The sequence below is a fragment of the Nomascus leucogenys genome, chromosome 17 (genome assembly GCF_006542625.1).
Source record: "Nomascus leucogenys isolate Asia chromosome 17, Asia_NLE_v1, whole genome shotgun sequence".
Taxonomy (NCBI): Eukaryota; Metazoa; Chordata; class Mammalia; order Primates; family Hylobatidae; genus Nomascus; species Nomascus leucogenys.
In genome coordinates, this window is record NC_044397.1 from 12,451,348 (window position 1) to 12,468,783 (window position 17,436).

The 17,436-nt window shown below is 34.8% G+C and overlaps 1 protein-coding gene across 3 annotated transcripts in view; it reads right to left on the reverse strand.

The window, feature by feature from the left end:
- Positions 1-8,211: 8,211 nt before the first annotated feature.
- The window catches only part of SCN2A (sodium voltage-gated channel alpha subunit 2), a 152,075-nt gene continuing 142,850 nt past the window's right edge, over positions 8,212-17,436 (reverse strand). For 2 of the 3 annotated variants that reach the window (XM_030797165.1, XM_012496570.2), the window contains exons 26-27: positions 13,513-13,783; positions 8,469-11,890 (exon numbers count right to left, since the gene is read on the reverse strand). In XM_030797165.1, the coding sequence (XP_030653025.1) occupies positions 10,695-11,890; positions 13,513-13,783 (1,467 nt within the window). In that variant the 3' untranslated portion in view covers positions 8,469-10,694. Of the gene's footprint in view, positions 11,891-13,512; positions 13,784-17,436 lie in introns of all 3 variants that reach the window. The other variant, XM_030797166.1, reaches the window with a different exon arrangement.

The following is a 17,436-nucleotide window of genomic DNA, read 5'->3' on the forward strand; positions in this document are numbered from 1 at the left end:
CGTAGGATAATTCTGTGTTTAACTTTTTGAGGAACTGCCAAAAAAGGGCAATCAGGTACATCAAAGTATGGTTTTCTAAAATATTGGCAAGTTTGTCAAAAGGTGCTGGTTAGTATGGAAAAAATGACAATAGTTATTAAACACAACTATGGTTCTTTCTATGCCAATTCTTTATATAAATCCTTTCTAGAAAGGGGAATGGGGTGATAATCCCTCTTAACATCCTAAAGATTGGCTCCAACAGTATGCTATAAGATTTATCAAATTAAAAATATATGTGCATGTATTTATGTATATTAAGGCAGTGTTTGCGTTGTCTGCTATTGCATTTTACTTTTCTGGTAAATTTCTCTCCTTTTCTTGAATCCTTTCCATCATGAAGAGCATGAAGCCTTTTCTTTCAAATAATAGGAATTCAGATAAAAAATATATCAACTATAGAAAAACATCACTCACCTTCTAATTTGATATTTATAAATCCATAGTAATGTCAGATTTTTGCATATTAAGGCCCAGAGTTCAAAGAATTGAACAAAGTATGGATCCCGGGATACAAAGAATAGTATATTATGTAAAGAAAATTCCCGCCTCAAAGGGAAGGAAAATAACTGTTGCTAGCCACTTGAAAGTAAGAGAAAAAAATTAAGAGTAAAGGATTATATATGAGTGATCTGATTTTCCTCCCTCACAATTAAAACTAGAACTGGGGGTGGTGTTGGTGGTAGACATTCAACGATAGAAACATTTACGGGACTCACAAGCAGAGGGCACATTCTGCCCTTTCCAGAATATAGACCATGAAAATTGCAAGATACTGAGGAATGACCCACGTTTAGCATAGCCCTGGAGAGGCTTGGTGCCATCCTGCAGGTACAGGAGGAGGCTAAGAGCATGGCTATGATGCCACATGGTCTGCACCTAGCACAAAAGAGGATTCAGAATTTCTTTGGAGTTTTGGCATGGGGAGGGGTAGAAAGCAGGGTATGAAACTGCTCAAAAGACCAATAGACCAGAGACATCTGGAAGCAACATTTAGAGAAGGAATTTCCATCAAGAGACCACAGAGACTCTGTTTCTGATAATTTTACCTGTAGCCAGGAAATGATTCCTGTTCATGGCAAAGCAAATAAATGTTGTCAAGCAGAGTTCACGGATCAATATAAGTCAAATCCTCCTTTAATCCTGTTGTTTAGTTCTTATGGATTTTCTCGATAATTAATGAGTTAAATGAAATCTTTGACATGTGGTCATGTTTTCATTTTCATGAGAATTATGGTTTTAGGGGTTTCTTGAAATTATTCTTTTTACAGAAGACAGTGACTGTCACCTCAAAAAGCTAAAATAGAAAAAGTATCTCGGAACTCATATCTGGTGAAAATATCTTTCAAAAGTGAAAATTAAAAAAAATTTGGGGGACAAATTCAACTGGAGAGAGTCAGTAAGAGCAGACCCATAGTAAAGGAAATATTAAAAAGAATTTTTTTTCAGGCAGAAGGGAAATAATCCATAGATAAGTAGAAAATATAGGAAAGAGTAAAAATCTAAGTATTTTGGGAAAACTAAGTGATATGGTTTGGCTCTGTATCCCACCCCAAATTTCATCTTGAATTGTAAATCCCATGTTCAAATGAGGGACCTGGTGGGAGGTGACTGGATCATGGGGGTGGTTCCCCCATGTTGTTCTAGTGATAGTGAGTGGGTTCTCACGGGAGCTGATGGTTTTGAAGTGTGGCACTTCCTCACACTCTCTCCCTCTCCTGCTGCCATATAAGGTGTGCCTTGCTTCCCTTTCACCTTCTGCCATGATTGTAAGTTTCCTGAGGCCTCCCTACCCACTAGGAACTGTAAGTCAATTAAATCTCTTTCTGGCTGGGCATGGTGGCTCACGCCTGTAATCCCAGCACTTTGGGAGGCTGAGGTGGGCGGATCACTTGAGATCAGGAGTTCGAGGCCAGCCTGGGCAACATGGTGAAATCCCATCTTTACTAAAAATACAAAAATTAGCCAGGTGTGGTGGTGGGAGCCTGTAGTCCCAGCTGCTTGGGAGGCTGAGGCAGTGGAAACACTTGAGCCTGGGAGGCAGAGGTTGCAGTGAGCCGAGACTGGACCACTGCACTCCAACTTGGGCAAAGGGCAAGACTCCATCTGAAAAAACAAACAAACAACAAAAACTTCTTTCCTTTATAATTACCCAGTGTCAGGTAGTATCTTTATAGCAGTGTGAAAACATACTAATACACTAACTAAGTGTTGACTTCATAAAAGTAATAATCATGTCTTCCAGAGTTTACACTACATGTAAAAGGAAAATATATAATAATAGTACAAAAGATGAAATGGGGGAAATAGAATAAAAGTGTTCTCATGTCCTAGCAATGTCCAGAAAGTAGCAGAATACTAATTCATTTTGGAATTTAATAAGTTAATGTGGCAATTGCTTGGGTAACTATAAACAATATAGTAACAAAATGTATAAAACTGAATTATACAAATAATCCAAAAGAAGTCATGAAATTTAAATCCAAACGTCAGGTGTGTGTGTGTGTGTGTGTGTGTGTGTGAAAGATTGTTAGACTGGATATAAAATACAATTCATAAATATTCAATATTGAATAGGAGGTTACAGAAACATTTAAAGTAAAACACCATGCAACCACCAACCCAGCCAAAGCCACTGTAGGTATAATAATAATCAGACAAAATGAACTTAGGACAATCTTACTAGAAATTAACAGGACTAGTCCATATGACAGTAGGGTCAATCTACTGGAGAAAAAATGTAGCAATTTTAAATTTTAGGCACCTAATAGATATCAAATAACTAAATAAATATTAAAGTATATAGCAAAAGTTAACAGAACTAAAATAAATAAATTTATAATCATGTTGGAAAATTTTTACACACCCCTTCTGGTAAAGGATAGTAAAAACAGCCAAAAGAAATGAAGATTTCTTTCAAATTCATGAATAAAATGTATAGAATTTTGTACTTAACAACTGAAATGTACTTTATTTTCAACTACACATGAAATATATGACACATTTGATAGAAGCTGAGCTACAAAGCATTTTCCCCCAAAAGTTAAATAATTAAGATTATACAAAGTATATTATCTATATTATCTGAATGTAGGAAATTAAATTAGAAATCTAAATAAACATATCTAGAAACTTTTTCAAGTATTTGGAAATTAAACAGTTCTCTTCTAAGTTTCTAGTAAGATTTTTAAAAATCAAAATAGAGATGAGAAAATATTTTAAACTGAATGTTAACAAAATAAAATATACTAAAATTTGTGGGATGCTATTACAGCCATGCTTAGAGGGAAATTTATAGTCTTAAGTGCATTTATTAAAAAAAGAACAAAAGTTGAAATTAATGAATGAAATAGAGATTTTCAGAATTTAGAAAACAATAGTAAATTAAAACTAAAGAAATAAAAGAAAATTATAAATATAAAAGCAAATAAAAAGAAATAGAAAAGAACATACAGTACAGAATATTTTAAAAGGCAAAAGTTGGTTCATTAAAAGACTAAATAAGTAAAAAGAGAAATCACAAAATACCAGTAACAGGAATCAAAAGGGGTCACCACTAAAGATCCTGTAGAGTTTTAAAAAACAATATCATCATAAACAATTTTACGTGAATAAACTTGAAATTTTATCAAGTTAGAGAGTGAAACAAGAAGAAACAGCAAATCTGAATGGTCCTCTATCAGAGAAAATAAATACACAACTAAAAACTTGTACATAAAAACAATTCATGCTCAGATTTTACTAATTAATTATCCAAAGAATTAAGGAAAATATTAACACCAGTCTTACTTATTCTCTACCTGAGAACAAGAACAAGAAAAATCCTTTGCCAACTTGTTTTAAGAGGTTAGCATAATCTTGATTTCAAAACCTAATAAGCACATTAAGTTAAAAAGATTACAAGCCAAACTCCTTCACAAATATAGATGTAGGAATATAAAACAAAATATTAGAAAATCGAAGCAATATATGAAATTGATAATTCAAATGACCAAATTTGATTAAATTCTAGGAACACAGTTAGGATTAATATCCTAAAATCAATCACTGTGTACCACAACATCAAAATACAAAAGAAAAATAATATATGACTTTCTAAATAAGATGCAGAAAAACTTAATAAAATTTTGCATTAATTAATGACTTTTAGAAACTTCTAGAAAATTAAGAACTGAAAGAGTCTCTTTAAGATGATAATGGATATGTATTTGAAAAAAATCTATACCAACTGGCATTTTTAATAGTTAATTATTAAAACCTTCCTTACTCAGAAACAAAACAAAGCTTCTCACTATCACCTCACCTCCTCAATGTTACAACTAATGTTCAGCCAGCGCAGGGAGGAAAGCAAATGAAAATTATAGTAGCAGGGATGGAAAGAGCAGAAATAATTAAAATAGAAAGCAGAAGAACTATAGAGAAAATCAATAAACCAAAATTTGAATTTTAAAAATATATTCATGAAATTGAAGGACTCCTATATGGGCTAATCAAGGAAAAGAGATAATTAACAAATTTTCAGAATCAGAAATTAAAGGAAAAATGATTAGAGATGTCACAGATATTAAAAGCACAATAAGGGAATAATATGAACAATTTATACAGTAAATTCAAATAACAATAACTTAGATAAATGAATTCTCAGAAAAATGCAATTTGTCAAATCTAAAAAAAAATCTTAGTTGTCCTACATACCAGTTTAAGAAATTGATATCTTTAATTAAAAACTTTCCCACAGAGAAGACTCAGGTTTCCGATGGCTTTGCTGGTGAATTCTATCAATATTTAAGGGAGAAATAATCTCTCCTACGCTCTTTCAAGAATAAATGCCTCCCAACTTGTTTTATGAAGCCAGTACTATTTTTATACCAAAACCTGACAAATTATCCAGAGAGACTACTAAAAAATAAAAAAGAAATGTTATGGGATGTGGAGAAATGATTTAGACATTTAACATATATTCTTAAGGAGTTCCAGACAGAGAGAATAAAAAAATATGGAATGAGAACCTATTTGTAGTGTTAAAAGCTGATAATTTCCTTGGAATTTTCTGAATTAAAGATATTAATATGTGAATCCTCAACTTACATAGCATAAATTCTGAGTCAGATTAATAAAAATAATTTCATAGGCTCATAGAAATAAAAAACAAAATTATTATAATTAAATATTTATATAAATATTTCAATATAAATATTACAATTTACATAAATATTTAATATAATTTTACTTATATTATTTTTATATAAAATATATTATATAAGTATATAATAATATATATTTATTTAATATAATATTATTAATATAAGTAGATATATACATAAAATAATTATAATTAAAAATGTGGCCAAAATTAAGCCATTTTCAGAAAAAGAAAAACGGGATCATTTTACTAACAGATCTGACAGAATTCCTAAAGGATACATTTCAAGAACGAAATAGAAGACAAAATGAAAAAGTTGGCTGAAGAAACAAATTTGAGGGAAAAAATTACTAATAATTAGTATGTAAGTCTAAATAAGCACTGCCTACAAATTCATGTAATAATACTGTTTAATTTGTTTTATCTCAAATTAAGGTAGAGTTAAGATACTAGACAAAAATACCATATTAGAGGAGAGCAATGATATGTCGTCAGTCTAGGAAAATTCATTTTTCCAGATCAGGATACAAATATTGATTACAGTTCACCTTAAGTATGCATGTTAAAATTTAAGAGTAATCACTTAGAAAGAAGAAAGAAGAAAGGAAGGAAAGGAGGGAAGGAGGGATGAATGGAAGGAGATGATGGGTAACTTTCCATCAGAGATGGGGGAAAGAAAAACAGAAAACACAAAGCAAAAGAGGACAAGAAGGAAGAGGAGAAAAAAAATGAAAAACCTCAAAAAGTAGAAAGTGTGAAATAAAGTGATAGGAATAATATTACATGTATCTGTAAATATAAAAAATGTAACTTGATTAAAGTAGGCTATTAGCAGGAAGTGTCACATTGGATGACTTAAAAATCTAGTTATATGCTTTTACTTAATAAATCTGTGTACTATACCAAGAGATAAGAACCCATTTAAATAATTGGGAAAATGAGATTGCTGTAAAATACTAGAAAAAATGGGCAGCATGCCTTATTACTACCAGATTCAGCAGCTACAAATGTGTCATATTTCACTGTTCCTTCTACTTCTCAGGAGTAATCACTCCTTTCTGCCACAGAATCAATTCCAAACTCTAGCATGGCTTTCCAGGTTCTTCACCTCTGGTTATAGCCTTTCTTTGGATAGTTATATTCTTCTTTGATCTCTTAGCTGCTATTGCAAAGCTGATATATAGTAGACACTCAAATATGTATTTAGTTCAGGTAAAAGAAAAAAAATTATTCCTGAATCCATGGAATCATTGTAACATTTTCTTGTATAATGTCCCCTTCACTTTTTTCACAGGTATCTTTTCTTTAAAAAAATGAGAAGAGCAGGTGCAATGGCTCATGCCTGTAATTCTAGCACTTTGGAAAGCTGAGGCAGGATGATTGCTTGAGTCCAGAAATTTGAGACCAACCCAGGCAACATGGGGAAACCCTGTCTCTACAAAAAATACACACACAAAAAAAATTAGCTGGGTGCGGGGGCACATGCCTGTAGTCCCAGATACTTGGGAGGCTGAGGTGGGAACATTACTTGAGTCCAGAAGGTTAAGGCTGGAGTGAGCCATGATCACACCACTGCTCTCCAGCCTGGGTGACAGAGCAAGATGTTATCTCAAAAATAAATAAATAAATAAATAAATAAATAAATAAATACAAATAAAAATAAATAAGAGAAGAAACATGTTTATATTTTAGATTGAACATATTGACAACTAAGCAACATTTCTTCCTCCTTCCCTCACCATTGCTAGAGGTATCCACACCAGACTATTTTTCAGAATTATAATTTATGAAATATCCCATTTCTTACACTCCCCTCCTTTCTCCTACTTTCCCCTATCGTTCCCTCTCCTCCTTTCTCCTCTTTCTTTACTTCCCCTTACCTCTCTTGTCTCCTCCCTTCTGTTTGTAAATAGGTCTGTATTTACAGAGCTCAGGAAAACAAGGGATTGTGTGAGATGCCCCAAGAATGGAGAAGATGAGAATGAGAATCTTTCCTGTCTAGATTTGTGAGTTGGTAATGACAAATTGAATGGCTTTCTGACTGGCCACCATGAGCTGCCTTCTATTGGGTCCAGATTAAAGGTTCTCATGCAACAGGGCATGTAGCATTCACTGGAGGGAACTATTTTATAAATTTATACTGTTTCCTAGACCATCCCACATTCATTCCACCCAGTATACACTAGGGATAGTTAAGGTGCCATATGGGGTGTGTGTGGGTGCATGTGTTACCTGAACACAGTCTCCCTAAACTATTCCAATAGAATCACTTTATACCAACTACAGCCCTAAAGAAGAGCCTCTATTATAATTAGATCAATGTCAATCCCTCAGTCTGTAAGATAAATACTCCGAAAGCCATCCTCTTAGGAACTCTATTCTGTACATGATAAGTTACGTAATGAAAGACAGTTTGCACCTTCTGGAGAATATGTTTTTCCTATTGGGCAAAGGAGACCCAAATTTGCTAGTTCTCAGTCCTTAGTATGAATCAGTATCAATGATGAGCCTTCAAAAAATTAAATGCTTAAGTCTCACCCAGAGATATGAGTTCAATTGGTCTGGTCTTGGCCCATCCACTGGCTTTTTTTTTTTTTTCTTCTCAGGTAGTTCTAATATGCATTCAGAATCGAGAAACATTTCCCAAACTGTTCATAATTAAATGAGAAAGTCAAATCTGTGCCATTTGGGAATTTTGTTTATATATTATGAAAAGTTGCAGTCTAAGCTTTCTTAGAAGTTTTGTAAAGAAAATTGTAAAAATAAATACGCAGATACTATGTGCACTTTACAGAGTGACAGCAAATTTTAGGGATCTAAATCTAAGTGATCTACAGGCTGTAATAAACAAGACATTTGGTGAATAGAAAAGAAACAAGGAGAATATCCTAAATGAAAAATACTGAGAGTGCAAGGAAAGGATAGAAGGATATAAAGAAAAGTACATCAAGAATACATAAGGAAGAAATCGAAATGGAAAAGTGAAGAAAAGAACAATAGGTGGACAGGAAGGAGAAAAGATGCACAACTTAAAATGTTAGTCAATTTTTTATTAATTTTGGTAACTTTCCACTACTCTACCTGATGCCAAATCTAGGTTTTTGGCCAATATTAAAGTAGTTATCCAATACACTCTTCTTAATTAACTTCCATTCCATGAAAAAATTGAAAGATGAATGATCATAATTAATGTATGTTCTTTACATTTGTTTTTCAGATAGATTATTTTTACATGATAGAAATCTACCTTTAAATGGCATTTCAAAGATAGAAACAAAGACAACAATTAAATACAAAAACAAAAGCGAAACCTTTATTCTTTTGGCTTGATTGTAATGTGGTTTACCGTTCTTTATGGTAACAGCATTTTCCTGCATGCATTTCACCAACACACTACAAGTCAATAGCTTTAGTATAAAGAATCTACATTTATTGTTGCTTGTGAAACACAAAGTATTTTGCTGTAACTGGTAATATAACTTCACTACCTGGTTTTGTGGGGGAGGAAAAAAAGCTGGGATCCCATATTGTATCTGATACAGTTCTAGTGCCATATGGGTCAATAAGATCTACCTGTGTAAACAAACATTGGAAAAGACTGATGATTACTGAATAAAAAGACTAGGTGGAAACATTGGATTCAAGCAATGCCAAGAATATCAGCTGATTTTTTCTTTAAGCCTCTTTCAATGATAAGGCATTACTATTGAAAGCAAATAAACATTGAACTCAGTTTGAGATTTGTTTCACATTGAAATGTGTGCAAGTTTACAGTACTAATAAAAAAGCAGAAACCTACACTGCATCCTAGTCCTTGCTTCTTATTTTGTGAAGTGCTTCAATTTAAAAGTGCTAGGAACAGAAACTAACAATAGTGACTGTGACATCCACCTGAAGATACTTTTAATTTCTCATTTTATGTACAAAAGGCTGAAAAATAAAATAAAATGAACTTTTTACAGTATTTATATTTTCTTAGAAAACTCTAGCCATGTATTTTAAACAGATTTAAGCAGCTTGCAACATGTTTGTACAGTCGGGCTTTTCATAATTGAGTGTTCAATTAAGGTTGGAAGAATAAAAAGCAAGAAGCTCTTCCTTGTTTGCTGCAACCTATTGCTTAATGACATGAAGAATGAGGTCTTGGTAGAACAATTTGCTTCACTTTACCACTGATATATGGCTTCCCATATTAGACTTCTGAACAGTGGAAGGAATAAGATACAGCAGCATAGGCAAGATAAACATGCAGCAGTGACAGCTTCAAACTATAATGGAACCAATTACATCATATTACCTGTTGAAAGCTTGCAAACTATACTTACTGTGGTACATATTTGATGCAATAAGTAGTGTGCTTAAATCATCATTTTTGTTTGCCCAAACATGCACCACTGGGTAAAATTACTATTTACAAAGCAGACTTTTATTTTTTAAATTGACATATACTATGTCAACCTTACCAAGAGCAGAAGATGGCTAAACAATACTGCAGGATAAAGCAGAATCAACTTTATAAAGTGGTGGTGGGGATGTTTTTTGGTCAATTCAGGTTTCTTAGAAAGGACTGATAGGATATTTTTATTTTATGCCAAAGGACACTTATCAAAAATGTGATAGTCATGCTGCTGGGACTGTGAGTGACAATGTCATGGTATGTGTATATCTCTGTGTGTGCATGTGTGTATACATATATATGTATATACACGCACATATACATATATACATATATACATGTACATTTAATGGGTTATGTAAAAATAAAACAACTCTTTAATGCTTGTGATTCTATGGAACATTTACAGGCACATTAAATTTTTTCTGGATGAGACACCTTAAAAATACGAATAGCTGTTTAAGCACCTCAAAAATCTAAAAACATCCTGAAACAAGAAGTAAACTCTTTCCTTTTGTGATGTGATTATTTTCATGTGTGAATGAGAATTGCAGCATGCCTCCATTTAAAATATATCCAGTTATACAATACAATAGAGAAATGTAGAATTCCCTCCCTTTAATCCCTCTCCCCAAACACAAACCCATTTACAAAAATAGTCACATATAATAGTAAACAACCTGTGAATTAAAAAGAAAAGTGATAAATTCACAGCACACGTTTTGTAAAAATATGGCAGGTGTGGCAGTTAAAACATAAACAGTGGTGACAATTACTATTATCAAGTGTCACATGTTGAATTTACATAAAAATTTAACTTCCCTCCCCCCTTTAAATTGGTTCCTATCGTCTGAGTAGCCATTACGCCTCTGCTCTTCAGCAGTGTCAGCTGGTTGTGAAAATAGAAACCTCCTATCGATACTATTTCTCCAGTTTACTGAGTTCCAGTTTGCTGACCAGAGGTCTCTGTCTTGTTATAGGCACTGACCTTAAGTATACATTTGTAAAAACAGTCAGTTTGGCATAGACCTCCTGTGGGAGTCCTGTTGACACAAACACATCACCATCACGGGCTGTAAACAATTGATCACAAAATGGAATATTCTTGGTTTCTTTTTACTTTTTACTTTCCCTGATATCTTTCCCTTTGTCTTCCTTTTCTGATTTGTCTTTTTCAAATTTTTCTTTTTCCGGTTTGGTCACACTATCATACGAGGGCGGAGATGTGGTGGAAGGCGTCATATCGGTTTTCTCTGGAGTTGAATTCTCATTCAGTTTATCAATGAGAGTATCTTCTTTGATAGGTGTTCCATCACATTCTTTGCCTTTGTCTTTCTTGTATATACTTGATACCTTTTTAACTTTTTGCTTCAAGAGGTAGCGTCTGTAAGCCCTCTGGATAATAATAGCAGACACCTCCTCTTGTTTGCGTTTCAACGTGGTCGTAATGGGCTCATAAGAGACTTTGGATGGGTTCGATGCCATGAATCTTTCTTCCATCTGTATTCGAAGGGCATCCATCTCTCCACTCTCACCCAAAACACGCTTTGTAAAAGCAAATAAGATGTCAAGGCAGTGGATCCGGTCACCACTGACCATGGGCAGATCCATGGCAATGAGCTGGACTTTGTTGGGTTTTGCTATGAGAAGAGGAGGATCCAGGGCATCTGCAAAATCAGAGAGTTTGGCAAACTCTATAAACTGGGTCGCATCGGGATCAAACTTCTCCCAAACCTCATAGAACATCTCAAAGTCATCCTCACTCAGGGGCTCTGCACTTTCTTCAGTAGCAACACTGAAGTTCTCCAGGATGACCGCAATGTACATGTTCACCACAACCAGGAAGGATATGATGATGTAACTGACAAAAAAGAAAATCCCAACAGATGGATTCCCACAGTCTCCCTTAACTGAGCTTCCAGGGTGATCTTTTTCAGGATCACAGTCTGGAGGTCCACTATTAAGAATAGGTGCTAGCAATCCATCCCAGCCAGCAGAGGTTGTAATTTGGAACAGGCAGATCATGCTGTTGCCAAAGGTCTCAAAGTTGAACATGTCATCGATCCCAACTTCCCTCTTAACATAGGCAAAGTTGGACATCCCAAAGATGGCGTAGATGAACATGACCAGGAAGAGCAGGAGGCCGATGTTAAACAACGCAGGAAGGGACATCATCAAAGCAAAGAGCAGCGTGCGGATCCCCTTTGCTCCTTTGATCAGACGTAGGATTCGGCCAATCCTGGCAAGACGGATCACTCGGAACAGGGTAGGGGACACGAAATACTTTTCTATCAGTTCAGCCAGAAACATTCCTGTAGAAAATCAACAAATAACAAAAATAGTGTTATACTTAATAGTAGCAAATGAAAGTTTACATAATTACATTAGTTTTACAAAATGTGAACAGGACAGTCAGGTACATGTATATATGCAAATAATCTGCAATGTTTGTTCAGCAAAATGAAACTGGTATGTTTGGTGTTATAACATTTACATCTTTATATTAAATGAAGATAGTAAGGGTCATTTTTCCTAGTTCAAGGAAAGCATCTATCAAAAAAATGACTCAACCCTGGAAGGTCTAAAGACATCATGAAGCATACGGTGGCCAAGTACAGAAATTAATTTATATGTCCAAAATACTAGTTTTAGCAGTTGCATAAGAACTAAAGGCATATGATTTTGGATCAGGAATATGAGAGTTCTTTACTTTCTGAGATGGTTGTGATCCTGTTTTATTTGGGAGTAGGCAGCGTGAGGTACAGAAGAAAACATAGGCTTTGGAGACAGACACACTTGGGACTGAATCCTGGCACTTGCTTTTATGCATGAGTAAATGGTGATAATATCAACTTTTTCTTGTGGTCAAACTGAACATTTACTGAGTCTTTTCTTCATGCTAGGCACAGTGCTAAGTGCATATACATACATAATCTGATTTAATCCTCACAACAACATTTTACAGAAAAATTCCTTGCAAAACCAGGGATTGGAGAGCTGAGGTAACTTCTCTTAGGTCACTGAGCAGGTAAGTAGTGTAAACAGGGAAGCTCCAGGTCAGATCTCAAATCTTACCTCTTAATGCTACCTCATAGCACTTATGTGAGAATCAAATGCAATGGAACATTGTTACAATGTTCTATTCAACTAAAGAAAGTAGTTTAAAGAGTGCTATATAATTTTCCCCTCCATATGAATGTTCTCTTTCCCCAAATAGACAGAACCTTCTCTTAAATCTTCTTCTATTTACTTCCAGTACCTCATTTAATATCTTATACATAAACACTGTATATATATATTTTTTTCCAATAAACCTTTTGCATTCCTAGCACTTAATGTATGTATGTATCCTAACATTAATGTATCATTGATGATAACAAATCTGTTTTGGATTCTCAAACAAAATAGCTGCTTCCAAAAAGAAATATTGCAAACCACAGAAAACTGTCTGCACCCAAAGATAACATGAAACTTATATATGTGTAATTATATATATAACTGCACATATACACTATTCCAATTATTTAAGAGGTCATATTTATGAATTATGTGACTACTTCAAATGATTTATGTATATATGTGTGTAGATTGATTGTTTGTTCAAAGCAGTAACTGTCAATATCACAGGAGTATGACCAGGTACAAGAGTATTCTACCAAAGTTGCAGTTATTGTCTTCTGAGATGAGAATAGATGAAAATATTAAATGAGAATAAATGAAAGCTGAAAATATAAATTCCTTCTATTCCACTCATCATTTCAAGCACAGCATGCAATTAGAGAAATGGCAAACTAAGACTAAAACAATGGACTATTAGATTTTTATTTGGGAGTTTGGGATGAATGAGAAAGATCAGTGAAAAACACATCTAAAGTTTTAAAACACACATTTTTACCACTATATTCCTTAATTTAATAAAAGCACCTCTTCTTACCTACAATGGAGAGAATGACCACCACAAAATCAAAAATATTCCATCCGATAGTGAAATAGTAGTAACGAAGAGAGATCAGTTTCAGCACACATTCTCCAGTGAACAGAACAATAAACACCAGATTAATCCAGTACAGAATGTTTGTCATTTCTTGACTCTGGTCATCGGTTTCCACCATCATGGTGACCATGTTGAGGCAGATGAGGATCATGATGCTGATATCAAAGACTTGTTTGGTTACAAAATCAAAGACCATTCCTTGGAATTTGTTCTGGAACAAGTAATATGTAAAAGTTCCATTAGCAACTTTAAAAAAAATCGAATTCAATTCTTCTGATTTTAAGAAAGTAACAAAAAATGTAGCTTTTATAAAAACACACCTTTAATCCTCACAACATTTTACAAAAAAAAATTCCTTGCAAAACCAGTGATTGGAGAGCTGAAGTAACTTGCCTTAGGTCACAAAGCAGGTAAATAGTGTAAATAGGGAAGCTCCAGGTCAGGTCTCAAATCTTATCGCTCTCTCTCTTTTTTTATTTTTCTTTTCTTTTTTTTTTTTTTTTTTGAGATGGAGTCTCGCTCTGTTGCAGAGGTTGGAGTGCAGTGGCACGATCTCGGCTCACTGCAACCTCTGCCTCCCGGGTTCAAGTGATACTCCTGCTTCAGCGTCTTGAGTAGCTGGGATTACAGGTACATGCCACCACGCCCGGCTACTTTTTGTAATTTTAGTAGAGACGGGATTTCACCGTGTTGGTCAGGCTGGTCTCAAACTCCTGACCTCATGATCTGCCCACCTCGACCTCCCAAAGTGCTGGAATTACAGGTATGAGCCACCATGCCCGGCCTCAAATCTTATCTCTTAATGCTACCTCATAGCACTTCTGTGAGGATCAAATGCAATGGAACATTATTACAATGTTCTATTCTATTAAAGAAAGTAGTGTGTTTTATTTTTGTTTTATACTTGGAAGAAAATTTTGTATGTTGTATATTCAACTCTATTCAACAAACTCTATTTGTTTTATTTATACTAACAATGATACCAAGTTTTATAAACTCACCTATTATATTCTCAGTGCACAGAACACCATCATGTTATGATGGACAGTTAGTAAATATTTGTCATGTAATAAAATTTTTTATCCCATGTGTTGGGAGGGTATTAATTTTACTTTAAGTAACTAATAAATATATACTTCTCCAAGTTTTCCTCTCTCTTTTTAAATTTTTCGTCTGATTTCTGACTTTATATTCTCTCACTAAAGCTACAGCATCTTAAATTTCATTTTAAAGTTCAGCTAAGATGTTTTAAAAATCATCATTCTAGAGAAAAGGCTTCAGTGGAAAAATTGGTGAAATCTGACTCAGTTCTGTATTTTATTTAATGGTATTATACCAAGATTAATTTCTTAGTTGTGAGAACTGATCTATGGTTGCATAAGATGTTAAAATAAGAGGACAGTATGTACAGATTCATTAAAGTATTCATTATGAGTAACTCTTCTGTAAGAATAAAATTGTCTTTTAAAAAGTCACAATGGAAATATTCAATCTTTGCCCTAGTCTCTTTGGACCTTATTTCCATGTACTAACTTATGTCTTGCTTATGAAATTAAGTCCCCAACTTGTAAACCAGTTCTGATCATTGGTTTCTGTATTGTTCCATTTTGCAAGTATCTGCTTTGTTTCTTAGGTAATCTAGGGATCTGGTCTTGACTTACCTCTGTTGGGCTGCCTTTCTCTACCTTCTCAACTCGAATGACTAATACTCTGCTACATATACACCTAATGGCTTGCTTTCCCAGATCCTGACACTTTCAGTGGCCTGGATTCTACATCCTAGTGTTCTGCCCTCTTTCTATAGGGAGGCTTCCATTACTTCCAATGGTGATTTTTGGACATCAAACACTACTTGTTCTATTTTGTTTTGCTCTTTTCTCTGAATGCATATTTGGCCTGCTGAACTAGATTTCTATTACTCCAGCTGGATCTGTCTTCTCAGGGCCTCTTTCAACCCAATAAATGCGTCTACTTTTAGTTCAAACCCTTCCTTATTAATTATTAATTTACTGTAGTTTAACTTTCCAAGTCTGGCATGTTCCCCTTACTTCCACCCTCTGATATTTCCTGCCTACCACTCTTAGAAGCTTATGCAGGTTCTACTGTATCATTTTACATAGTTTATCTGTCTACTCTTCTGTCTAAAACAGACGTCCCCCACCCCTTCTCTGTCTCATGAATTCTAACTCAGTTTTGAGTTTAAAGCACTTAGTGCTCTCAGGAAACTGAGTTCATTCATTGATCATAAAATGTATGGCATTGTACTGCAAATGGTTTGCTCTTATTCAATTTTTGTTTTCTTTCCCTTCCACCTGTTTTGAGGCCCCTCAAAAGCAGAGCAGTGCCATTTTTCTCTCAGATATGGCTCCTAGAGTATAGTAAGTTCAAAATATCTTAAAAGCAGAAATTTGGTATTAATTTTAATATCACCATGACTAATAAAAAACTCCTTAGATTCCCTGTTCATAGAGTTGTCCAATGGGACAGACATCTCAATGTACAACTCCAATCGCGAGTCTCTGTGTTCTGTTCTCCCATTTAAATCCTAGGGTGTCAAATATGCTGGAACAAGATGTATAATTCTGAAGATCTTATTCACCAAAAATTTATGTTCTCTAACTTCATCTTGGCCCTTCAGATTTAACAATTAGCAATCCTTTGTCCTTCATTTGCTCCAAAGATAATTCCAAACTTCTCATAAATTTCCATTCTCTTGCCCTCTATTTTTACTTTTTTTAGAACATTAAATTTAAACAGTTTAAATAAACTCCTCTGGCCGGGTGCAGTGGCTCACGCTTGTAATCCCAGCACTTTGGGAGGCCAAGGTGGGCGGATCATGAGGTCAGGAGATCGAGATCACGGTGAAACCTCGTCTCTACTAAAAATACAAATAAAAAAAAAAAATAGCTGGGCGTGGTGGCGGGCCCCTGTAGTCCCAGCTACTCGGAGAGGCTGAGGCAGGAGAATGGCGTGAACCCGGGAGGCAGAGCTTGCAGTGAGCCGAGATTGCGCCACTGCACTCCAGCCTGGGCGACAGAGAGAGACTCCGTCTCAAAAAAAAAAAGAAATAAAAAAACTCCTCTGTTTCCTTTTGCATTTCATATTCTTTTAATTTCCATGTTCTTTTCATGTATTACTCCAAATTCATTAGCGGACTCAGCCCCTTTTTCTTTCTAAAGCTACCCTAGACCACTATGTTCTTGTCCCACATCTTGTGCATTTTTATGTCATATTTATTCCCTCTCTCTTCAATCTTTTCCTTTCTAAAATTCCTTTTGCTTTCCTTTAAACCTAATCTCTGAATCTTAAGAAACCTTTATTTTGCTACTTCTAAATATTCATCATTTCTCTCCCTTCCTCCTTCCTCTCTCTCACTCTGACTTGGTTGCCAAATTCTGCAAACTAGCATCTCCAATTTTCTCACCACTTCTGTCCCTTCTTCATTTCTTGCATGACATCAGTATCCAGTTGTGCAAAGCAGAAAGACACCAGTCATTCTTGTTGGTTCCTTCTTTAGTTCCCATATTCAATTAATAGACAAACTTTTAAATTTCACTCTGGTGATAGCTCACAAATCCATCCACTTTTATTATCTCCACATCGCTATGGTTCAGGCTACCTACCATCTCTGAAATAGCTCCAAAACAAGTCTACAATGTATGCACACAGCCTCTGTGAAACTGATTGAGTGATCACCACAAAGCCCAGACTGACTGGGTCCACTTTAATGGTTTCTTACTGCTCTTAGGATGAAAACAACTCCTGAAAATGCCCTCCAAGGCCCAGAAAAGTTTGGGCTTGTCCTAACCTCTTTATTCTCAATGTGTCCCAAATGAACCTTGACTTTCTGCACTCCAGTCTCAC